The sequence below is a fragment of the Dromaius novaehollandiae genome, chromosome 4, assembly GCF_036370855.1.
Source record: "Dromaius novaehollandiae isolate bDroNov1 chromosome 4, bDroNov1.hap1, whole genome shotgun sequence".
Taxonomy (NCBI): Eukaryota; Metazoa; Chordata; class Aves; order Casuariiformes; family Dromaiidae; genus Dromaius; species Dromaius novaehollandiae.
Window position 1 is genome coordinate 2,576,252 of NC_088101.1, and position 25,179 is coordinate 2,601,430.

The following is a 25,179-nucleotide window of genomic DNA, read 5'->3' on the forward strand; positions in this document are numbered from 1 at the left end:
TTTCCAGCAAACATATTTCTCCTGTGTCTGCCTTCATGCACGACTGTGCATACGTCAAGCACAGCCTCGCTTTGCCTAATGCGCTACAGGCTGTGCCACGAGCACCTGGCCCGGTTTCCCCCTGACTCTGTTGCACGAGCTGAAGCAGACTGTAAAATCCCTGTTTTTCCCTGAAGACTGGAGTAATAGGATTCCTCAAGAGTTTGTGACCTAGGAATTGCTGTAACCTACTGAAGAGGGCATTAAATAGCTGGCAAATGACCAGCTGTATGGGATCACTGACCGCTGCAGTGCCCAATGCGGGGCAGTAATCTCTGTTTGCTTTCCTACCTGTAAAATGGGTACATTACTTCCTCAAGGGCATTTTAGAAGGAGCAGCTGTGCAATATCTCCTCTTTGCATTCAGTGCGGAGTTTTAGTCCCATCCAGAAGCCATCACGCAAAGGTGTATTTTACAAACTGTTTCTAAAAGACATGGAGAGTGGCTGCGGCTTGTATTTCTCCCCTGTCTGCTATGACAAGAGCGACCCCGCAGCCTTGCCCAGGAGGTTCCCCATGACCCAAAACTAGAGGCATCTGCTGGGGTTATGAACTGCTCAGTGGCTTGGCTCAGCAGCAGGGGGTCCTGTAAACTGATCAGCTCTGTCTTTACCTATATTTTGCAGCTGTCACAGGGAATGCCGCGTTTGCCGCGCAGCTGCGGCAGCGAGAGCTTTGACTGTGCTGGCTGGGAGAGATGGATGGGTGGCCCCGCGAGCAGAAACAGCCAAGAAGGCAAGGCTTCGCTCAGGCTCTTCTGCAAAAAGCTTCGTGCCACGAGGGCACGTGTCCTGCTCGTTGAACCCATGCGTTTGGTTTCAAAGGGGATTTCTTAAGATGTATTTCAATGATATATCACTCTGCGGGAAAGGACACAGCCAAGAACTGCAATGTGGGCTGCCTGATGTTTTTTGGGTGGTGTTGCCTGGTCTGCAGCAGGCAGGTGTTTTGTATGTTTTATCTAGGAATGGGCAAATAGCCGAACGATATGTGGCATGCAGGGCACAGCGTCAAAATTGGAGTATTTCTGAGCATTGATATCAAATCAAACTAAGCGCCATTGTTTTTCTGAGACTGCTGAGTACCTGCTTTCTGAAAATCAGAGTCCTTATACAAAGGATTTAAAAATGCAATAGTATTCTGCTAGTTTAGGCTAACATTTTAAAGCCAAAGAGCAGGTAATTCACTAGAAGTCAATCCAACAGAGGTAGAGCAGTGGTAGGGACTTTTTTCCTCTTTTTCTTTTTTTTTCTGTTCTGTGCATTAGCTCAATGAGAACATGGTGACACATTGAAAGATGTTAAAATTTTATAAAATCTGGCACTTGTAAAATATTGAGCCATGTGAGCTCCAGAGTGGCACCCAACCTTCTTCTGGTCGGAGGGTAAGATACCCACAACCACTCATTGCACTGCTCTCACCATTGAGCTGTGATGGAGACACGTAGCTTTGTAGGCTTTCTCTGGCCAAGCAGTTAATTAAACCTTTGTTGGCTTGTGCCTAAGCATGATCCGAATTTTATAATCCAGGAGAAATACAACTTTTAGCCCCATGGGTTACTGTCGTCTTGCTGTTTTGTTGCTTATTGGAAACTGCTACCTCTCAGAGAGGTTGGTGTGGAAAAAGCAGGCTGGGGTAGTGATGGACTGTGATGACCATTGGTTCGGATATGTGTTGTTGGGTGATGTCTAGGTTGTTTTTCCTTGAAAATGTTTATGATGATGCTTCTTAAATTGTTCCACCTCTAGCTCTAGCTAGGTATTGCTTCTTCTCATCAGCTCTAGGTTACCTGAGAGAGCTTTTTGCTGGTCCAGCTCTTCTCAAAAGCCTTCCCAACCCTCCCCATGGTTATTTAATAGTTTTCTGGGAAGCTGCATCTCCAAAAGGCTCTCCCAGGAGGCACTATGAGCAGTGCTTGGGCTTGGGTCAGGATAGCGTGCTCATGGTCCAGGCAGCATCTTTTGACCCTTGTACAATATCAAGACCGAGAAAGAAGTTTCGTTCTACCGTTACGAATTGTAAATGTTCTGTGCCGTGGTCTTCCCATCTCAGTTGGTAGAGGAGGCTGCCCGCTGAGGCAGACGACAGGGGCTGTAAGGAAAGGAAAGTGCCGATCCTCAGTGCCGCTGGGTCAGCGTGGCCCTGTCCACGTTCGCCTCGAGCACTTTTTGGGTTATTGCCTCGTCTAGGTGAGGCAGAAGAGAGATTTCAAGAGGGAGCGTGTATCTACCAGGTGTAGTCTTGGCATCTGCATCTGTCCCATGGCATGGCATCTGTCACAGGGTTCCTCCTAGCCCTATTTTCTATTTTCAGATTGCTGAAAACTGAGCTGTGCCCTTATTTCTTTTTCCAGTTTGAAGTTAGCAAGACAAGTAAGTAAGTGCTGTTTTAGATAAAAACTGAGCCTCAGTGAAGTGGACAGATTTATTGAATTACCTCATAGCAAAATGAGTGTGTTTCATTGTCACACACACACACACACACATATATATATATATATTTTTTTCCCCTCTGGTAAGAAGTGTTTTAATCTCTTGATGCCATGGTGAAAATACTGCATTGGCTATGAAATAGAGAGAGGGCACCACACACTGACCGGTCCAATAATTTGCACCAGTAAATATTGTGCAAGAGCTCAAGGATCCTGATTTCTGAATACATAATATATTAGAAGTTAAGCTGTTGCAAAAGCACACAAAAGACTTCTCTGAACCTTTATAAATTCATATGCTTTAAATTAGAAATAAAATAGTCTTCTTTTTTTTTCATTAATGGTGAAAATGATAGGTCTTAGTGGTGCCTAATATTCAGTTCATTGCAAATAGTACCAAATTTCTGCGTATTCACCACATATATTTTATTGCTATAATTTGTGGTTCTCCCAAGCAGAATAATATTTTTACTTCACTGAATATACCAGTACAAGTTAAAGGTCTCTGATGTATTCCTTTAAAGTGACAGTTCATTGCAGCAAGGTCCCTGCTTTATATCGGTACTGATTCATGAGAAAAGAAGTATAAAATATAATGTCATCCTTCTAAGTCGCAGATTTGAGCAGCAGGGAGCTAAATCCTGCAGCTCAGAGGTGCATTTTATTCGGGCTCGGATTCGCGATGTGTGTTTGTTGCAAGCCGCTCTGCTCTCGCGGATGTAGGCATGCGGGTGCCCCCTCCCATCTCCCCGGTGCATCGGGAGCAAGGGCTAGAAAATCGCTGCTGGAGCCATCTCGTTACCGTCGGGCAGGTTGTGCTCCCTGCTGAAACACCTGCATGTCGGCCGAGGCTTGGTTGACTCAGAGGACCGCAAGCCGGAGCAAAAGGGCAGCTAAAACGCAGACTCCAAAGCCGTGTTGTGTTTTTTGGTTTTGTTTTGGTTTTTTTTTTTTAGAAAATTACACACATTGTTAAAATTTGCTGGGCAGGCTGTTAAGCGTAGTTCCAACGGATCAATTCCTTCAGAAGTCTAATGACTCCTCTCTCTGCTCCTCGCTTACTCTCCACAGCAACTGTAGTAAAATCCCCCTTCTCTAGCTACTTTGTAGGCGTTCCCCAATTCAGGGAGGGGAAAATGAATGCATTGGTTTGTCATCTGCTTTTGTGGAGAGTCTTTTCTGATTTTTGAATAGGCCGTTTCATTGCAGCACCCAATCTTAGAATAGTGCTTAGGATAAGTACTGCTGAGAAAGGCAGTGGATGCATGCAAACCCCCCCCCTCCTTGCAGCTTTCTCGAGAGTAAAAAAGCAGCGGTGTTTTACCTACCGAGCATTATTAAAGGAAACTCAGCCATAGCAGCCAGTGTCAGCAATATGCTCCGCAATCGAACAAGAAATATGGGCGATACTCAAAGGCATGAGATAACTGCCAGGGCTTATTGCCGAGCAAAGAGCTTTTCAAAAAATGTTTTCTCTGAAGAGAATCAGATTTCACTCGCTTCTTGCTGCACAGACATGCCTTGGCAATCATGATTAGCCTCATTTGGACCTGTGGAATCCATTATTTTATAGCTAGGCTCATAGCTGGCAGTATGACAAACAGTTTATTCCTCTTTGGAGAGAAATCTGACCAAAAGACACAGTGCTTTAATTCAGCAGCCCCCCACCTAAGACATTTTCCCTTCCCACTTAAGGCGAGACACCTAATGGTTTGCCTTGATGGCTCTGTCATCGTCTTGACATCCCACATTTATCTTGTGCCTGGACAAGGACAAATCTTTAATGAACTTCAGGCTTTTGTTCCTTTTCAAGCCAAACAAGGAGGGTTTACAACTAATCTGGCAAGGAAGGTATAAATAGCTATGCAGATAATAATTATGCCTAATTAGCTACATTTGCGTTGTTGCCAAGTGATCTTGCAGTGCTTTTGACATCCCAGGAGGAGGAAGAAGTGGGGCAGTTATCTGGGTCTGGTTAACGTGACCGGTTACAGGGGGACCAAATGACCAAGTAGAAGACGACCTAGACTCACTAGGCAAGGTGATTTCTGAGACAGCTGTTTCGCTGTGGGCTTTTCCAACCATTTTGTTGGTCTGTCTGTCTGTCTGTGCCCTATTTCCGAGTGAGCCTGGGCTGAGTAGGCAGCACAGGGAGCTGGGCGAAAATAGGTCCTTGTCTTGGAAAGTCTCATTCGACACGTGTGGCGGAGCAAGCCCTGCAGCCAGGACCTCTTGGGCTACCTCTACGTAATGCAGAAGCCTTTGAGTCTTGATGGAGGTAAGCACCATCCCGGACCTCATTTTGTGCCCAGACCTTTTCCGGAGGAGCACCATTAGCCAAACAGCCTTGCTCACTTATCACTCCTTAAGCCTGGCACTGGGAAGTAATGCCCAGTCAGGCCTCTCCCCCCTTTTGTAGAGCAGTTCTTCTCTCTTACAGAGCAGAATGCAGCTGCCTTCTGGAGTGCTGAAGGAAGCAGCGAAGCCACCGAGGACGGGAGTGATTGGATTTGGCTTTATCTAGCACTAGATGGCTCCCTGTGCGATGCACGAGGGCTGTTTTGGACCTCCGCCTACAGGACTTAGCTCTCCCGGTGCGTTGCAAAGGGATCGTGGCACATGCACAGTGGGAGCCCACTGCATGGAAAGCATTGCCTAGGGTCAGCCTGGCGGTGCCTATGTTCCTTTCTGCATCTGGGCTTTCCCTTTTTTCTTTCTTTCTTTTTTTTTTCTTTTCTTTTCATTCTGGGAGAACGACGTCCAGGTGGCTGATTCTGCCGTAATCTAACAGCAGCTCACTCATCTGCTGTCACACTAGAAACAATAAGAGACTAGCTGCCAACCCAAGTTCGGCCAACTGAATCGTAGCTGTAATCAAATTTTGCTCCATACCGGATGGTGCTTTTTTCCTCTTGCACTAACTCATCCCGCTGCTTGTTTTTAATTGCTTTTAATACTGGTGCACTGCAGGTTGGAAGAGTTCTGGTAAATGAAGATGTTGCCTGTGTTTATTTTTGTGCAAGCTGGTGACAAGAGAGAAACATGAGACTGGCCATAGGGTCAGACCAGAAGTCTGTCCAGCTCTTTTTTCTGCCTCTCATGATGAGCAGTGGCCAATGCTCATGGAAGAGGTATAAGAAACAGGAAGAGTGCGGTCCTCCCAGCTTGCAAAACTGGTAGCTGTGAGCTGGCCAAGATAATAGTGCAGCCCTAACTATGCATATAACGTATTCATATAATGTAAATTTATTTTTCTTCAATGAAGTATAACTCAGGATTTATTATTGCTTAAGTGAGTTATCTTTACTCGAGCAAAAACTATTTACTTCTGGTATTGTATGTTTAGAAGTTTGGCTCAATCATGTTCAGTATGTGCTGGCGTTGTTGAAGGGTCTGCCTCTTCAGGGAAGCCAGTTGCTGTGGCCGTCAGCTAAAATGATAACCAGCGGAGAGAGAAAAAGAAAGAATAGAAATGATTCAGAGAAATTTCAGGGAATCTGAATATTGCAAAACTGTTGAGAACCAGCTCACTGATCTCTGCTTGGCAAAAGGGCATCAGCTCTTGCAGGGCCAGGTGTAGAGCACTGATTTTATTCTTTGACCCTAGAAGTTGGAATCCAGAAATGTCATTACCTTTCTGCAAAACTGAGTTGTTTTGGAGTCTTTTTTTCCCCTACCAAAATATTTAAAGGCATATTTTTGTGTGCATTTTGGTACCTGAAGTGAGGAAATGAAGTTGTATTTCAGCTCCTGGAAATTTAGCCTCAAGGGGATAGTGCCATGCAAAAACATTTTGGGTGTAAGGATGGTCCACATGAAGGCTAGGGCCGCTGGTGCCTGTCATTCATTATGCAAACGTCTAACAAGACAGTTTCTTCCCGAAGGAGTCTGAAGTTGGATCTGAAATACAGAAGACAATTTTTAGGAAACCTTAACTTTTTTCATATCGCAGAAACCTCCAGTGGATGAGAGTTAATGCATGTTAGTGGTTTCCTGGGTCCTGACGACTCTAAGTTAGGCTGACTTGAGTGGCAACATTAATAATCCTTAGCATTATTTTAGTGAGCATCTATTAAATCTAGTTATTATGTATTAAAAAGCAGACTGAAAGCACTGACTTTTTAAGGAAGCTCAAATTAATGGTTTGAAAAATTTTACAAATTTATCAGAGGAATAGAAATGTAAAAAAACAAAAAACCAAAAAAACCCACTTGTGGAAAAAAGCCAGCTTTGATTTCTGCAAATCCTATAGATACCATATTTAAGGATCTAATTTAGGTTGTGGTTTGGGAAAACATTTATGGATTATTGGCATTTCCAATCTCTGCACTTCACTCTGAAATTAATTAGAAGGCGATAAATTTGGAAATGTGCTGCACGAAGCCCCTGTAACGCAAGTTACTTGTAGAGCGCTTTCATTCGCTGATGCTGGGGTATTATATGAAAAATGTCATTTGGAAACAGAGCAAGGGAGGTGATCTTTCCCTTTTATTAAATAAAGAATTAGCACTTCATTTGCTGCAAAAGGCAAGCTTTGCTGCTGTGTGGTAAATCGAGATTTTGTTCACAGCCTTATGGAAAGGAGTACAATATGCACACACAGATACACACAAGACAGGAGAAATATCATGTCTGAAGCCTTGAATTTGCTTGGAAATACTAATAATGTTACAAGCTAAGGGAAAATATTAATAGTTACAGGCCTCTGATCTGAACAAACGAGCTGGTACAGTAGAGGACACAACTTTTTATTTACTTTTGCAGTTGCCTTTTTGATATCCCTGTTTTTCCATGAGTTTTCAGCTCGTGGGCTGGGTTTGAAGCGCTGCCAGCACTAGGCTCCCTCCCGGCCCCTGCTGCCGCGCTCGTGCCCAAAATAGCCGAGCCCGACTAAGCGCGCTGGTAAGAAAATGAGCAGTTAATGCTGCTCGAGTGTTAATTGTGCCGGAAATTAAGAGTGTGTTTGCAGAGACTCAACCCAGCGGTACTAAGAGCGTTTAATTAATTTGTTTGCACCATTTCTCCGGGAATCTGCCTGGTGGCTCGGCTATGTAACGGATAACACGGCAGCCTCCGGTTTCCTTCCATCCAAAGAAACAGGAGAAGCTCGGGATGTGGCAAAAGAAGAAGCCATGCATTTTGGGATCTGTTGTTTTGCTTTCTTGCTTTTGCCAGGGACATTTAATGCCTTTATTTTAATACTTTACTTAACTGTGGCCAGCTGCAACCCGGTACAGGGCAAGCAATTGCTGTGCAGGTTTCTCCAGCCAGCACGTCTGGCAGGAGTCCGAATTGAAACCCAGGTAAAAAGGCCATTTCATGTGGGAAACACTCGTTCTGGGAACTGGTGTTACGTGGCTGGCTCTGGACCCACTTGTCCCCACATGGGGAACTGCAGATGGACGCGTCTGCAAAAGTCTCCGTCTGGAGCGAGCAAACGCGAAGCACGCGTGCGTGCCTTCACATTGCCATCTCGCCTCTGTGACTGGCATCTCTCAGCCATCAAAACGATACGGTTTTGCTGGCGAAGCCGCGCGTCTCCCTCCATGGTGGTTTATGGGGCCTGTCTTCTGCACCATCAGCGGAGGAGGCCCCACAGACCCGGCCGACCTGCCAGGAGCTCTGTCCAAAGAGACACAGCCGCTTCAGCAGCACAATGATACAGCCATAGATACTTTTGACTCGTTAACGCTACAAGTCATTGGAGCATTTTGATATATAAAACAATTTTTTTCAGGTCCCACTAAGGCAGGTTGCTCTCCGAGACGCAGGGCAGGACCGTGCAAACATATCTCTGTGCCCTTGATTTGACTCTCCTAAGTTCCCTCTTAGCGTCCTAGGGGAGTATTTTCCCACATAAAGCAGGCATCGCCCCAGCTTTCTGCAGGATTTGGGCTAAAAATATAAAGATGCCTATTTTATAAAGCTTCTCCCTGGAAGGGTTGATTCCACACATAAATCTGGATCAGCCCTATTTCAGTGTACGAGGATTTCATTTTGCTCTACGAACCTGATCCAAAGGCGGCTGGTGATGAAGTGTCTCAGAAATTTCAGGGGGCTCTGGATGTCCCAAGTGTTGGGATTTTTTTCCTCTTACAGATCTTTGTAAAATTAAAATATCTCTGTATTTTGTTCAGCTTGTTGCATATTTTCCAGTGTATATGAGAGGAAGGACTTTATATATATATAAACTGTTCACATACTATAGCAGTAAGTAAAGTAAGTTAATAAAACTTCCTTTTCATATGAAAGAGGTAAAGAAAAGTAGCTGGCCAATACAGTACCATTAATCTATTCTCTTTTCTCCTTTCTCTCTTTACTTCTCTCTCTACAATAGAAGTGGAACAAAAAGGTAATTAAATACCTTTCAAATTATATATATATATAACTTATGTATAGGCTAAGTTATTTAACAGTTTAACGTTTTAATTGAAATACTTTGTCATTAATTCTCACTACTTTTTTTTTTGTTAAAGTTTATTCAGTATCTCTGCTGCTCAACTTCACTAGATAACTCATTTTTGCTGAAAAGTGTTGCCAGTGCCACTCTCTTTCATTAAATTGCTCTTTAGAGGTTTAGACCATTCCCTCCTCTCCAGCCCCAAAAGAATTTGGAAAAGCATGCATACGTGTGTGTGTATACATATATATATATATATGCATATGTATATCTATGCTGTAAAAGCCTCTTAGAAACAGCACTGCTTTATTAGCTGCTGCGGGTGGTAGACTAGCTGCTGCTTAGACTCCAGTAGAGCAACATGCTCTTAAACCAGCTGCTAAATCTGATCTTCCTCTATTATCTCAATTGCTGGATTTTCAACAAGAATTGGTTGCACCGGGAGCCAGGAGGGCGCATTTGGGCATCCTGCGTGCCGCTGGGAGCGCGTAGTGGGCTACTTCCTCGTCCAGCGGAGCCGGCGCAGCGCTAGCGTAGGGTCCCGCGGCACCGGCAGTTGCCGAACCCTCTCCCCCGAACCTGGGCATGCCCCGGCGCTCGAGCCGGCCCCACTCCGAAGTCTGAGCAGCAAAGCCACCCCAGTTAGTCAAACCACTCCTCTGTGCTCCTCTCATGTAACAGTAGAAGGTACATGTGTTTTTCTGGTTTTTTTGTGTTTTTTGTTTTTTTAAGTTTGAATTACTACTATATTTAACAGGACATTTTTTTAACTGATTAAAATCTAGACCTTGGGTTCCTCTCCGAGCGGACTTGATTCTTTTCCTTCCTTCTCTCCTTTCTTCCTTCCTTCCTTCCTTTTCTTTTCCTTTCAGCGTTCATACATCATTCATTTTTAATCATGTGGACTGCATGTTGTGTGTGTCCTGTAGCAGCTTCAGAAGCCTTTTTTTGTAGTTAAACCACTGGTCTGTAGTTGGGTTTTCTTCCCCCTTTCCCATTTGCTTTAAATACTCTTCTGAGGTGCTGAGGGATTCACCTCTGCTTTGCTCTCGGTACCCTTTAAATATTTAATATCGCTTGGGCTGCAAGGATGGGAGTTTTGTTCTCTTATTTCCATTTCTAGGCCACTCTTCAGGGGGCGGTTCAAAATAGATATGTGGAGCACTGCCCTGGGAGTTTCCCCCTCTGTCCCGTAGCTCTGGGTATGCTGTGGAAATACCCTCTGGCAACCCAAGCCCAGAAAGCCCATGGGGGTGCATAGTCATTTCAGAGGTTACAAAGGCGAGCGGGCCAAGTAAGTACAAAGAGATGGGGGAAGCAATAAAGGAATGAACTGAAGTCAATAGAAAAAGCAGAAAAAAAATATATTAGTCTGGTGGAGCAAGCCTTGTTCTAGCTGCGCGGCCAGTGGGCAGGCAGTTGCCAGGCATCGCTCGGGGGCTGCTTCAGATCTTGACTGCTCTCCGCTGCAGACCTAGGATAATTTAGAAGTTTGTGCCACCACCACCTCCCCCAGAGCTGTCATTAACATTGGTTTTTGTTTTAAACTCTTTTTCTTTCCCCCCCCCCCGGCAGTTTTTCTTTGTCCCGGCCTGCTAAAAGGAGTATACCAGAGCGAACATTTGTTTGAGTCGGACCACCAGTCCGGGGCCTGGTGCAAGGACCCTCTGCAGGCGTCGGACAAGATCTACTACATGCCCTGGACGCCGTACCGCACGGACACACTGACAGAGTACTCCTCCAAGGACGACTTCATCGCCGGGAGGCCCACCACCACCTACAAGCTGCCACACCGGGTGGATGGCACGGGCTTCGTGGTGTACGACGGGGCCTTGTTCTTCAACAAGGAGCGCACCAGGAACATAGTCAAGTTTGACTTGCGGACCAGGATCAAAAGTGGGGAGGCCATCATCGCCAACGCCAATTACCACGACACCTCTCCCTACCGCTGGGGCGGCAAGTCGGATATCGACCTGGCCGTGGATGAGAACGGGCTGTGGGTAATCTATGCAACCGAGCAAAACAACGGCAAGATAGTCATTAGCCAGTTGAACCCTTACACACTGCGGATTGAAGGGACGTGGGATACCGCCTATGACAAGAGGTCGGCCTCTAATGCCTTCATGATCTGTGGGATCTTGTACGTGGTGAAGTCGGTGTACGAGGACGACGACAACGAAGCCACAGGGAATAAAATAGACTATATATATAACACTGACCAAAGTAAGGATAGCATGGTGGATGTGCCCTTCCCCAACTCCTATCAGTACATTGCTGCTGTGGATTATAATCCCCGGGACAACCTCCTGTACGTGTGGAACAACTACCACGTGGTGAAGTATTCCTTGGATTTTGGACCGCTGGACAGCAGAGCAGGTAAGGGTTTGAGTACTGAGGGGGAAAACAAATGCTGTTTGAGTTGTTTTTTCTTTTTTTTCCAAACAAGGTGTAAAATTGAAGTATGCTTTCATGTTATTGATCCGCCCATGTTTGTAAATGAAGCCCCATTTACAGTAGATGTTCAGAGTTTAAGACGTGCAAAATGTTTTTTCTGTGTCTTAGTACAAAATGAAATAGAAAAAGGAACGTATTTCCCGTAACTAACCTGAGCCAAGCTCCAAACGCCCACTTTTTTGTTCAAGCCGCAGAGACAGCAACACAGTTTTCTTCTTCACTGCATTTTGTCCCGTGCTTCTGTGGGAATTTCTGGGCAGCAAAGTGCAGAAGATGCTGTTGCTGCCAGCAGCATGGGGCAAATTGCCAGCTGGTTTAAATCGGTCAGTGCCATTAAATCGGTGGAGTTTTGGCCTTTTACCGAAGGTGCCACCAGTTCTGCACGTGGGTGTGCACACACAAGTGTATGGTTAGAAGTCAGGAGGGGAATTGGTAAAAAAAAAAAAAAAAAAAAAAAAAAACCACACACCTCCAAATTGTTTGTCTGACTTTTTTCTTTAAAGTTGCTCTTTTTTAAAAAGCATTTCACTGAGATCATGAAGTGTAAATCTTACAACACTTTCTCTGAGAGAGGAACGTCCAGCCCTTGGAGGTTTTCCAGCTTTCCATGGGTTTCTATCAGAAATTACACTGATAATTATTTTTGTTGAGTTGCTCGCTTAAAGAAGATGAACTTCTTCATCCTTTTGCAAGTATTATGCTCACAGTTACTGCTTTATTAGTAGCCTCACTTAGCCTAGATGTGGTCAAACTCACTGGATGGTGCATGAATTTCCAAGCTCTGTTTCCTTTAACATTTTCAAACAAATACTGCTATACACAAACTTACAGGAGTAGTAGTTATCGGGTATTTCATGTGCTGGCCTGAGTATTCCAGGAATGCTGAAAAAGTAATGGGAAAAGCAGAATTAATACAACTTGGACAGTAAACTGTTTGATTAGTGAAATGGTTATTCCCCAAATGGTCTCTTTTTTTGTTAATAAGGTGAAGAAGCAGATGGATGGTTTCAGGTCTTCAGGTTGCAAAGGTGAAATCTGGGGAGAGGAGGAACAGAAGGCATAAAAGGGCAGTGAATTTCCAATTTTTATACCAAAATGTAAGGAAGAGGAGAAAGAAATCATCAGGAGGCGAATGACCAAAACGCTGCAAGTGTTAAGAGAGGAGCCGGGGCCACTTTCAATCGCGTTGCCCTCTGCAAGCTCTCCAACGAGCAAAAAATGAAGTAATGCTTTTTGCTCTCGCGGCTTAATGATGAGCCTGTGCTTTCCGAGTGGTGGAGCGAAGCAGAGCAATTTATGAGTTACCGGTTATCCCCGAGGAGTGCAAATCAATGGCATCCCTCCTATTTCCGAGGGTTTCTCTCCTTTCTGATGAATCATTTCCAGATATTCCAGCAGACTCTCTGCTTCCCCTTTTTCACAGCAGCATGTTTTTTTACAGCCATTTTCCGTAGGGTTATGGTTTGAAGCAGCAAAATATGTAAACACTATCTGCTTAATTAGAAAAATAAAAGAAAGACTGTAAAATTGATGGGTAGAACAAATTGGTTGTTAAAAAAGAATTGCGGGTGAAGTTTTAAAACCAGAGCTCTTAAAGGCAAAAATTGATTGTAATGAGAAAAGTGATATATTTAACAACCTGAAGAGCCGGTAACGGATTTGAAACATGTTTGAAATCCCTATGTATTGTACGTTGCAAGGATACGTTAAATAAGAGCCAGGTGCTTAGGTCTCCGGTTCACATAGTCTCGAACATTGTTTTCAGCCTTTTCCCAAACCATCCAGGGAAAATGGGAGGAGGCAGGGATCGTACCCCCTCCCCCTTCACAGCAATTCAACATTTTCTGCAGGTTTTAATTAAAGGTATGTTTGTGCATGTAGGTTTGGTTTGTATTTGAGATCTCTGCTGTTGCGGAGCTTTTCTAAGCAGTTGCTGAAGAAATGTGCTTGTACTGCTTGGAGTCAGTGAGTGGCAGAATGAGGAGGTGGAGTCTGGCCAAGAGAAATGTTCAGGTTCTTTGTAATTTTTTTTTTTTCCCTGTGTGCCGCTAGGCACGTGCAGAGAGGAAACCCAAAGGTTGTATCAACAGACTGAAAAATTTTCCGCAACCTAATCCATCTTAATATTCACTAGAGTTACTCATTTTAATCATCACACTCTTGTGATACAGTCTGGGTAAACAAATGCAAGAAAACACCAACAAATCCTCCTCTCCAAAAAACGAAACCCCTCCGATTGCTTTTTCTGTTACAGTACTGCATACAAATGAGCGTTCCCCCGTTTTTGCTTCTCTGAACCTACCGCTGCCCCGGGTTTTGTGGCTCTAAGTGTGGGGGCTCTTGCCGTGTCCCCTGAGAGTGGAAGCACGTGTTTTTTAGAGACCGCTGGGAAATACAGACCTGCAACTTTTGAGGAAACTATTTGGTCTTTCCACTTAAATAACGTCTGGGAGGCCCAGGTGTTACAATATTGGATGTTTGATAGACATACGAAGTCAGATAAATGCCCTTATACCTAAGAAAGACAACGATCTGTTATAGCACTTCTCATACAGCCTCTGTGCCCTTAAGCGGCTTTCATATATTGCATATTAACTGCCAGTCGTGCAATGAAAAGCAATATGAAGCTACCGTCCATATCTATGGTATTTTAAAAACCTTAGAGGGTGCACATCAAACTTTTATCCTCTGAACTCGTGTTAAATACTGCGGGATGCTCTCTTGACATGTGATGGCAACCATTTAATTCAGCAAAGCAGTTTTTTTCTTTCTTTCTTTCTTTGTCCTAAAGCAGTTTTACAATGCAGATAAGGTGAACCCTCTGTCCTTATAATATGCTAATTAAGCGCATTTGTGTCGTGGGTAAAAGATGTGGCAGCGCGGTGATGAATAAGAACTTTAAACACATATGACACCTCGTTAAAATGTAATTTTCACATCATAAATCTGAGGCCTTTCCATTGACAGCTGAGTAATGTGGATAGCGGGCCGGGAGTCTTGAACGTTTCAAAGCTGTCATGTGCTCATAGGTAGCCAAGATGGGCTCGCTGCACCGTGCGCCTTCAACGGGCTCTGTCCTTGCCAGGGAAAGGCATCAAAAGGCCTGTTTTTTTCTTTAATCCCACTTGTGCACCGGATATGAGCTGCTATCGCCTCAAGATCCCGTTGCGATAAGACACGTTCAGTATCTCTGAAGTCAGACTCAGGGCAGCTGAACCTTTCTGGATGAGCAGCTTCTCCTGGTGGACAAGGGGCTGTTTTTAGGTGTCTGCTGAGTGCTTAGTTGCAGCTTCTGCTGCGTTTTTATTTTCCAGCTGCTTTCCTCCTAGCTCTCCTCCTTTCCTACCTAGCTCTCCTACTCTTGTTCCTCGTCACCGCTTACAGTGACAGCTCCCAGTTGGACGTTGTGGCTGGAGGTTGGCAGAGGGAGCAGCCCTTGCGTTCAGCAGCTGCTCTGCTAAGGAGTACCATGAACTAAAGCCACAGCTTTTATCCTCTGCTCTTCGCCCATATATGCGTGTCCCGATTAGTCTATAAATGTTTCAGTCCTTCTGTGCTATTCAGATAGAAAGACCTGTCTAAGTTTGGAGGTGAACAAAGCAGCACAGAGACTCTTCATCTTTATGACCAAGCTGGCATCCCAAGCTGCATTTGGTGGCCAGCTAGTAGCTGGAGCTTAGAAGGACAGGAGGAGATTTTCCCTACTGGGATATCCTGTGACCCAGAAGTGCATGCATCATGTTTCTTCCTCATTTGGAAGCCTGGTACATCTCTTTGTTTTTATCCTTTTTAATTGTTTCCCTCTTTAGAAAGCCATGTTTGATTAAAAATGCTAACAAAGTATCGTGCTGCGGGATGCTTTCCTGAAAATAGTGATTTTCTGCCTTTTGTCAGGAAAGCTGGAGTTTGCACTCTTTCCTCTACCTTCTCACGAGAAACCTCAAAAAGTGCTAGACTCCTCAGCTTCAAAACACTCCCTTTGTGCAGCTCTTCATGAATATTAATGCTGTTTGGTTAGCACAGCAGGAGTATCTTCAGTGCCTCTCCAGAACAAATAAATATGTGCTTGCTCCTTCCTCCTAAATAAAAATGTGCTTCTCCCAGTAGGACTGGGAAATGGAAGATAGTCTTACCAAATGGAGGTAGAGGGGAATCGCTGCACTTATTTAAGCCACCCTGAGAAAATGGTACAGTGGATCAACCCTTCAGGGAGCTAAACCAGTGTTTGGCTGCGCTTCTTTGGAGATCAGCTGTCGCCCTTGCAAAGCAAATGGGAATTTCTCATAAAAAAGATGCATGCCCTACAATTGCAGACGGTATCCACACGCTGGGAAGCACCCCCATCCTGCTCGCTTAGCAGTGGGAGTGTTTTGGAGCTGGACTGGTGAGTAGCCAGCATGCTTGAAGTAAACAAAGGACAGCTAGAGACAAATCATTAAGCTAAACTTTGCTTTCAAGCTCCAGAACAAAAGGGGGCCTGTGATTTTTGCACTTCATAATCCTGTCAAACACCAGGAGGGGGAGGGCGCGCTGCCAAGAACATGTCTGAAAAGCTAAGGCGGCTGGTACTGGAAGTGAGTATAGGATGTACTGCTGCAAATATCAGGATAATCGCATAGGAAGAAAAGACGTTAACTGCGTATGAAGGCTAGCAGCTTTTCCTCTTCTGCAGCAAGCTACTTGACTTCAGGAATCTGTCTGGAGACTTGATTAATTGTAGTTTCATTAAGTTCAAGGCCACCGGGTTGTCCCAGTGACATCCACCGTGGGTTATCGTTCTCATGCAAGTACTTTGCAAGCTTGGGTGCAAGCATGCCAGCCCTTTGGAGGCTGAGCTGCTTGCCAGGGGCAGGGAAGGAGAGAGGAGGAGCAACAAATGTCCAAGGTCCTCTCCTGTGGCAGCAAGGGATTGCATCATGTACTTGTGAAGTCTTTTGAGCGTTGGCCCTTTACACGTGTTTTTTAGCAAAGAATGCATCATTTGGGAAGCTGCTGGCTGGTCTGCAGCGATAGGGGTCTGCACAGGGTTGGGGGTTTAGCACAGTGAAAGACTCCTGGATATTCCAGTTTTGAGCCATTGCATTTTGGCAGCTTGCCTCCCCTCACCCCAAAACAGGATTAGAATTTGCTGGCGTTCTTCTTGAAGAAGCTGGGACTGTGCACTGGAGGAGAGGCTGGTATGGCCATGTGCATGACCAAATGTGTTCATATCACCTACGTTAAACAGTTAGCACAGTAGACTCGTCTCCTTACGGAGAGCATCGAGCCCCTCCAGAAAGCAATTAAGAGCTCCTCAGCTTGGTTAGGGGCTGTGATTCACCCTGTGGAGGCACTAGCCTGGCTTGAGACATCACAGATCTGGATGCATTCCTGATATGCTGATTTGATTTTTCACTGTGGTATTTTTTTCTTAAATGAGCAGCCTTTATTCCTGCTCACAACTGAAAATACCTCTACTCAGGCGGTTCGTGGGCCTTGATCACTCTTCCCGTTTGTCTGCCACTGATTGTGCTTGTTCTGGAAATGAATACTGTAGTATTTTTAGCAACTCTTATTAAGACTCCTCTCCAGAAGTCTTGTTCAACGCTGCTAATTAACTTCTTCGATGCCACCAGCGTTCTGCAGCGCTGCCGTACCAGACTTGCTTTCGTTTCTTTGGCTAATAAGGCCAAGAAAGCTGGTGCGGGTCCTTGATACTCAGATTAAAGAGGAGTAAAAAGTTTTTTAAGAGTAAACTACAAAACTACTGAATGTTTGTTTGGAGCCTAAACTTTGGAATGCTAAAGTTTGGAGCCACAGACCTGTGGGTGTGTGTTGGCAAACTGTGAGTCATTGACTAAAGCTTCAGGAACTGAGTTTGACTTTTTTCTGGGTTCTTCAGATCTGGTAAGCAGCAGAGACCACTAGTCCCCAGCCTTCACTTCCCATAAAACACAGGAACTCCAGGGTACAAGCTTTAGTTGGCAAGACAGGTTCTTCTCCTCAGCTGACAACAATAATGCAGATTTCTTGGTCACTTCAGAGATTTTCGGAGCCTTCTCTTGACTCGCAGATAGCTGTGCTGATGCCGTTAGCATCTCCCAATCCTTCAGGTGCGGCAGCAAGTCAACTTTTCAGACACATAAGGTGCAGCTGATATAAAGTACCAAAGTTATATGTAAGGCGCGTGCAAAGGTCATCCTTGTGCGTGGAGATCCAGCAGACCTCTCCTGGTAGCGTCAGAAAAGGATGGCATAAATTGTATGCTGTCACAAATAATGGCTATCTGTAGGAATTCAAGTCTCAATGTCTGGCCGACGTTTTTATGTTGAAATGACTTTCTTTGGGGGGGGGGTGCTCGTGACTGGGGGGCACAACGGATGGTGACGGCTTAGTTCAAAGGACCATGTCTATTAAGACAACTTAGCAATTGTTTGCCGTAATGGAATTTTTTTTTCACTGTAACTGGATTTTCGCTCCATTAAAACGCGCTGACACGAAGCAGGACTTCAGGCAAATTTCACTGAAATAGGGGATTCGGCTTAAACAGCCTTGCTCTGAATAACCACACAGGGTGTTTCATGTTATGTAGTTGCTCGGCTCTGTGTTTGCACAAAGTGCCAGCTGCTTGAGGCTCAAAAGTGGGGAAAAAAGCAACGAAACATCAGAGCTGAAAACTGCAGAAGTTTGTCAGTCGCCCTGGCAAAAGACGGGAAAATCGGCTGCCTATGTAGCAACTCGAGCTGGTGTATGGGGGGGCCGTTCACGCTTGCCTCAAAGAGCTGGAATAAATTAACACAGCTGCTGGAGAGATCAGGCTCAGAGCAGCTTTGCAGTGCTGCTTCATCTGGATGCTTGAGAAGGGTGCCGGGAATGGCCCAAGGAAGGAGATGCTGCTCTTCGGGAAGTTTGCAAGGAGCCTAGGGAAATTGTGAGCCCCCTCAGTTACATAGATGGATTGAGGTGGAGCGAGGCTGAGCAGCTGCAATTTGTCCCAAACTGTTTTGCCTCCAAGAAATGGGAATGCTGCCCCATGCAAGCAGCCTCCCTTTGAGCTCAGTGGCAACCAAGTGAAGCTTTTGGGAAGCCTAAAACTGTGTAGTCAGGACACGGTGCGGTGTGTCAGCCTGTCGCAACGTGTCCTTTTCATATAAATGAGTTTAAATTGACTCTGGTATGAAGAGGAGAACAGAGAATTAAATTAGATTAATAGATTTTTTTAAGACGAGAAGGGACCGTTAGCTCATTGAGTGTGACCTCTGTAATGCATTCGATTGGATTTCATCCGCTTCCTCTTGCACGGAGCCTAATGACTTGACTTGAACTCAAGTTTATCTTCCAGAAAGGCAGCCGGGCTCTGGGAGGCAAGTGGTGTCTTGCACTGAGTGCTTTGCTTCTGTGGGTATTCTCTCCCAGTGGCAGAGAGGTAAAAAATTTGTATTATAAATATGCTTGGCTATACTGTCCAGCCATTGAGTCCTACTGTGCCTTTTTGCATCATCATACATTAAAAAAAATCACAGCTGTGCTTCCTGAGGTGGCCTCTTTGCATCTCACCCTGTGCCTGGGAGGTTGCCTTCTGTGGGAGGTCTGAGCTATTTTCAGAAGTACGGCAGAAACTTGTTATGTGGAGTGTGAAATTCCTGAATAGACGGAGAAAGTGCATAATTAACTAGTAATGGAAAAATAGCTTGATAGGCATAGAAAAAAAGCAAAGCGTCTTCTGCTTTCAAATATGCACTCGATGGTGAGCATCACCAAATGGATCTTCAGGCTTTGTTTTTTTAATTAGAAGAAACTACCACTCTGCAGAGCTTACATACTGCTCTCTTAATGCCTCTTCCATTTTTATTTGAACTGGAGTGGTAGAGAGTGACATTTAAACATCTACGTTTGTCATCAAGTTCTAATTTTCTCGTTGATGAGAACATCTGTCTGTTGAAAAGGCACAAACTCGTTCCAGCAGTTTTTCCTCCAAATAAATGGGTTTTCTGTTTGTTGGTTTGCCTTTTGTTCCCCCTCCTCCCTTCCTATATTTAAACTAGATAAAGGATGATGATTTGAGGAGGTGAACCGTGGAGGAAAGGAAATTGTTATACCAGGTTTTTCATGTCAAAGTATGTTGGTGAATTCTGGTGGAAAGAGGTTGCCCTCTTCTTAATGTGCAAGTATAAATTGGCTGCCCTAAAAATGTCTTAATTCAGATTGGTGCTATGCTATTTAAGTGTTTTTTCCTTCTAATACTGCCTTTTGTGATACTTTGGATAAACTTCACCCTGAGGCATTTCTTTATGGCTGTTGACCAAAACGTCTTAGGGGCCAGTTTGTAGACGAGGCCCCATGCAAACTGATTTGCACATGGAAGATGGTAAGCATATGCTCCATCGCCTCGCCAAACCATGGCACGTGAGTATGTCTCCCCCTTTTGGCTACTTCCAGGTTGGAGAAAAATGATATGGAAAGTTTCTTTCTACAACTAGTTGACTTTTAGCGACGATAAATATCTTGTCTTTAGTGGGTAGATGCAGAGCTATAACAGCTGGTGAAGGTTGCATTACAGAGACCTTGCTGTCGTCTTTGTATCTAAAGTGGTGCCCGCACTCTGATTTTATCCATGACTAGCCAACCGGATGTTAGACATGCCTCTTGCTTCTCGCTTCGTGGACTGCGGAGTCCTGTCCAACATCATGGTGTTAACCTGCTTCCTCCAAAATTGCTTTATAATGTGACCTGTTTCTCTGTGGGAGAAGCTTAGAGGAGATGGTTGCTCAGTGCTGGTGACCTCTCTTTGCCATGGAGGTGAGGAGCTTCAGAGGGAGCAGACGCACTGAATATCTCTGCAGGATGTGTATTGCCGTGTGCTCCAATATCTACCATGAATGCTGAGAGACCTCTGTGCATAGCTTAAAACTATTTCTTCCCCCGGCTCCCTGGCCTTTTCATGACAGTTATTCAATGACTAATCACCAAAGGTGGCATTTCCCATAGCTGATATATGACCCATCTTATAGCCTTTCAGTAAAAATAACCTTTTTTTTTTTTTAATTATAAGAAAGTCCTTTGGATGTTTCTGTATGGGGTGTTGATGTCGTATTTTGTCCCCTCAGTATCCTGACAAACTTCAGCTGTTGTTGATTCTGGAGTATGTGTTTTACCTCTTCCGTGCTGCCCGTATGGCACTCTTCTACTACAAGAGATTGATCATTGATTTTTTTTTTCTTGATTGCATATTTAACAATAAAATGGAGTGATGTTCTATTACCAGCTGAGTCTCCAAGGAATGCAACTGTTTCTCATTATAAAGGGGAAAAAAATGTAATTAAATTTTAATTATTTTTCCCTTTTGCCCAAATTTCTTCACATGGTGCAAATTGAATAAAATTGTTTAACCATGGCAAGCACTTCTGCCGATTAATCCCTGAGAAGTGAAGCTGGAAAATATATACCACACGCACACGGGCATGTGGAAAAAAGAAAGCTGAAGGCGGCAAAGACAAACATGGGTTAAACAGCCTGACCAGAACCACAAACGGCAATTTTAAGCAATAGTGAAGTCCATCCACAAGCTAGTCTGAGCTCTTTGCAGCCTCCCTTCTGATACATTGAAGAAGCTTTTTCCCTTCTGGCTTTATAGCTAAAGATTAATTGAAGTTCAAGGATTCAGTATTTCTAGTAGCCTTTATGTTAAAATTTAAGATGGATAATTTAACTTTGAATTGATTTTTTTTTTCTTCTTCAATTTGAGTTTTTAGTGTGTGCATATTTTTATCTCAGCTGTACTTGGGTTTCCTGAATTACAGGCCAGATTATCAAGAGAGATTCATTAGACAAATGTGTTTATTAACAACATAAAGATTGGTGTGCTGAATGCCTGAAATGTGGAACCAGTTATTAAAAAAAAAAAGAAAGAAAGAAAGAAAGAAAAAAAATCTTAGAGGCCATTTCAAAAGGAAAAAAAAATCATTTTGTCCTTCTGGATCGTTGCCTGTCGGGGTTTGTTATCTATTGAAATCTACTGAGATTTTTATGGACAGTGCTTTAAGGTCAGAGTTAGTCATGTTGCTAAATTTCAGCAGATGAACAGCCCTAATAGAAGCCAGTGGCTGTCTCTCAGGAGAGCATCTCTTTTCCGGAAAGGCACGATTTCACTTCCATAGGAAATTTCAGAAATATTTGGGGAGTTTGGCCCAGTCATTCTCTACTTGCTGCTCAGGCTTCCTCTGTTAAAACAACTGAATCTTGAAATGGACTTAAATAAAACTTGTGTTGTAGAAGGGTGATGAGCCTAGAAGAGGCTGTAGTGACCATCTGCTCTTGCTACCTTTAGGTCTCAGATCACAGGGCCACCTCAAATTAATTCCTGTTTGAGCTGGGCGTGATCCGCACGCCTCTGATACCCATCTGAGAACTGACTAGTGATCAGGAATCCCTGCAGTCCTTGGCAAATTGGTCTGATGGGATAATCACCCTCCCATGTAATAATTTGCATCTTGTTTTAAGTACCAGTTTGGCCAGCATGTGTGTGTAGATTCATATTTGTGCATTGATTGGATATAGTTGAAAAAAAATATATAGCATTTGCAAGCTGGATCAGTTGCCAGGGTGATCTAAATATGCATTTATTCTCATGGAAGACAGGCTTGTACGTGGTAGCTATACAGACAGGGTTGTTTTCCCCCTTGGATGAAGCTGTCCTGAGCAATGCATCCGTTCTGAGAGATCCAAGCATTTGCTCAGCTTTCCTGACTTTTCCCACTACTTCTGCACTTCATTCAGGCGGCAAGGTGGTATGCAGACAAAATCGATTTGTTTGAGTCCCCACATTGCTCCAAATACAATATGTGGAACTGCTACATTTCTATTATTTTACCTATTTTCCATCCCACGAGATCCTCTGCACCAGACCAGCATGAAATAGGGGGTTGACAGTCATGAAGGTTGGCTCTGTTGGATGGCATCAGATGGCCAATACTAAGTATAAGGAAAAAAAGCCTGATCCAAATGTAAGTGGTATGGCGAGCATTGGGACAGCAGCTGTGAGGGATTCCCCACAGGGGAAGGGGCAGATTCCCAGCCGGCAGTTTTCCTACGTTGTGCCATGAAGAAAAGAGTCGGTCTTAATTCTGCCACCACGATATTATCTAGATTTGTTAGATGGTGGTTGCTGCTGTTCGCAAGTACGATGGCTGCATTTATATCATAAGCCTGATGGAAATTCAAGAATTTCCTGGTCAGGAGAGGAGTTATCCAGACAGCAAATAGGGATGCCTGGGACACCGCTGCTTCCAGCCTCATCTTCCTTTAAGATTGAAGGGTTTTTTTATGCCACTCTGGGACTTAGATGTAGAAAACTGTACATGTGCACTTAGAGCACATCAAAGAACATGTCAATAGAACTTTTTTTTTTTTTTTTTTACATTAGGAAAAGTTTCATCGGTATCAAGTCAAAATATTTTGCGAGAACTTGTCCTTTTTTTGGCAGGGAAGTATCAAAACAAGCCATTTGGATGTTCCTGTTGTCATCAGTAATGTCAAAATGTTGTTATATTATTATTTTGATGCTGTGTTTAACACGTAGCACTTTAACATTAGCCAAGGAAAAGATTGCAGTTTTACAAAGCTGTGAGGTTTGCTCACCTCTGAGTCAGCATAGTTGGAAGTCACGATCCATCAGGAATTTCAGCGTTTTGTTCCAGGTCATAGTGAAAATAGATCCACGCACGTCAGAGTTTCCCTTGGAGGGCAAGCTCCCTTTTTCTGATCAGTGCTGGTTTAGACTCAATTTATGGCACCTTAGCCCTGCCAGAACAATGTAAAGCACCTTTTATGGGCTTTGGCCCTGTACTCGTTGCATTTTTGGACCAAACTATGTGTTTTAGCAGCCTAGCAGGAGACTAACAAGGAGCACTCCCTGTGCTTTCCAACTGGCTGTATAGCTGTTTTGTGACTGTTTCATAACCTATCCTTAAGTATTAAATGCACGTGGCAAATGTTGGGGAAAAGGAGCAACCCCTCCAAGGGAATTAGTGGGTGATTTAAATAATTGTAATTTTGGAATGGAATCTTTATCTTCAGAAATCTCATGTAATGATAGATGCTGTAACTGTGCCCAGTGGTGGCCTGTTTGTCTACATAAAAATAAACACCTGAACCATGCACAGGGAGCAAACTTTTGCATTTCCCCCCAGCTGCGTTTGAAATCCAAAGTGAACTGGGCCTTTGCAGTCTTTAGCATATTTCATGTGGATCACTAGATACAAGGGAGGAGACTGAGCTTCAGGCTTGCATGGACAGGTTGGCATTTAGCAGAGGATGCATCGTTGTGCCAGATTTTGTGATGGTTGGGTGCATCTGGCATATGATAAACCAGCCAGTTATGATGTGCATAATCAGAGAAGCTGTGGTGGAAGATGTCACATGCCAGGAGCCAGAGGCATGAGAAAGAGGTGGCCAGCAGAGCTAAATATGAATCATAATTCAAAAACTAAGCCGAGTGTGGCCTGGCGGATCTGCAGTGGACACCCACAATGATGAGGGAAGGCTGCCCACGGGGCTGGCACCATTGCCGGCTGAGCTGGGTCGGCACTTGCACTACTTGCTGCAAGGTGAGATTCTACCCATCAGGTAGAAGAAAAATGTCCGCTGAAATGCAGTTCCCTGCGTCAGAAGGGACTGCAAAAATGTTATTTGATGCTGCTACCACAAGCTCAGAGACAGCATGAGCTCCACATGCAGGGCGAGGGTGATATTTAGCTCCCAATTAAATAACAGCAGTGAGAAGGTAGCCTCAAATCACCTTTCTCCACTGCAGGGATCTTCTGCAGTATCAAGAGCTCTCAGAACCAGCGTAGTAAAAACAACTAATAAAATAAAGAGAAACAGGGCTGAGAGCCAAAGGAGCCGGCACGGTGGCACTTTAGAGCCCTGCCAGCTCAGTCCAATTAGTCCCGCTAGCTGGTTGGAGTGCAGAGGTCCGTGGATGGAGAAACTCCAGAAAAGCAGAAGAGCAATCCCCATGATGTCTGTACCCTTGGGCACAGCCGCCCTGAACACGCAGCAGGTCTGAGAGCCTTCCTAGCATTTGTGCCAGTCTTCAGCAGTGTCTTCTGGACCTTCCTCCACAAGGAACCAAGCCCTGGGCATAGCCGTTGTTCTCCATCACTTGCAGTCTTTAGATTAAACCTGGCTTTATTTTGCTGCCACCCAAAAGGAGCTCAGGACCTCAGACTTGGTACCGAGTGAAATGCTGCAATGTGTGTCTACCGTGGGACTGGCACAACAGCAGTAGCACTGTGGTGGCTTCTGGCTGTCAAGCCTCAGCAAGCCGTGGGGCTGGGAGCACCAGTGGGTTGTCCTCCCTCCGAAGTTTTGAGCAAGGGTTTCCACCAGGAAGAGGATGAGGGCTGAGCCAGTATGAGAAAATCAAGCGTTCGCTTTTTGCATACCCCAGATCTGTTTCCAGAAATGCTGAATCATTTTAACTGAAACTCTCGCACATGAAAACCAGCTCTGAGATGTCACCCTGCATGGAAAAGGGCCATCCAAAAATGTAAAGCTTTTGAATTTTCAAGCAGCTAAAATCGAAGTCTTATAATGAGAAGTACTGAACCTGTCCTGTGCTATGCTGCCAGCTCTACTGTTATGGGGATTTTTATTACAAAATCAAGAGCTAGCCAAAGGCGGTTGGGTTAACATGCTGTCTGACAGCGGTCTGAGTGAACGTCCTGCTAGTCCCTTGCACTTGTTCAGTGTTGGACTTCTCTTTCAAAGCCTGTTCCTGCCAGTCTTGCTGACATGAGGTAGACTTCCTGTCCTGTAGCTAGTTTCACTGACATGAAATAAAGGCTGCACGATCCTTTCCTTGGAGCACAGGCTG

General features: G+C 44.5%; 1 protein-coding gene across 5 annotated transcripts in view; it reads left to right on the top strand.

The window, feature by feature from the left end:
* Positions 1 to 25,179, top strand: part of ADGRL3 (adhesion G protein-coupled receptor L3) — a 437,224-nt gene that overhangs the window by 266,623 nt on the left and 145,422 nt on the right. For all 5 annotated transcript variants that reach the window (XM_064510233.1, XM_064510234.1, XM_064510238.1 and 2 more), the window contains one exon: positions 10,446 to 11,246. In XM_064510233.1, the coding sequence (XP_064366303.1) occupies positions 10,446 to 11,246 (801 nt within the window). The remainder of the gene's footprint in view (positions 1 to 10,445; positions 11,247 to 25,179) is intronic.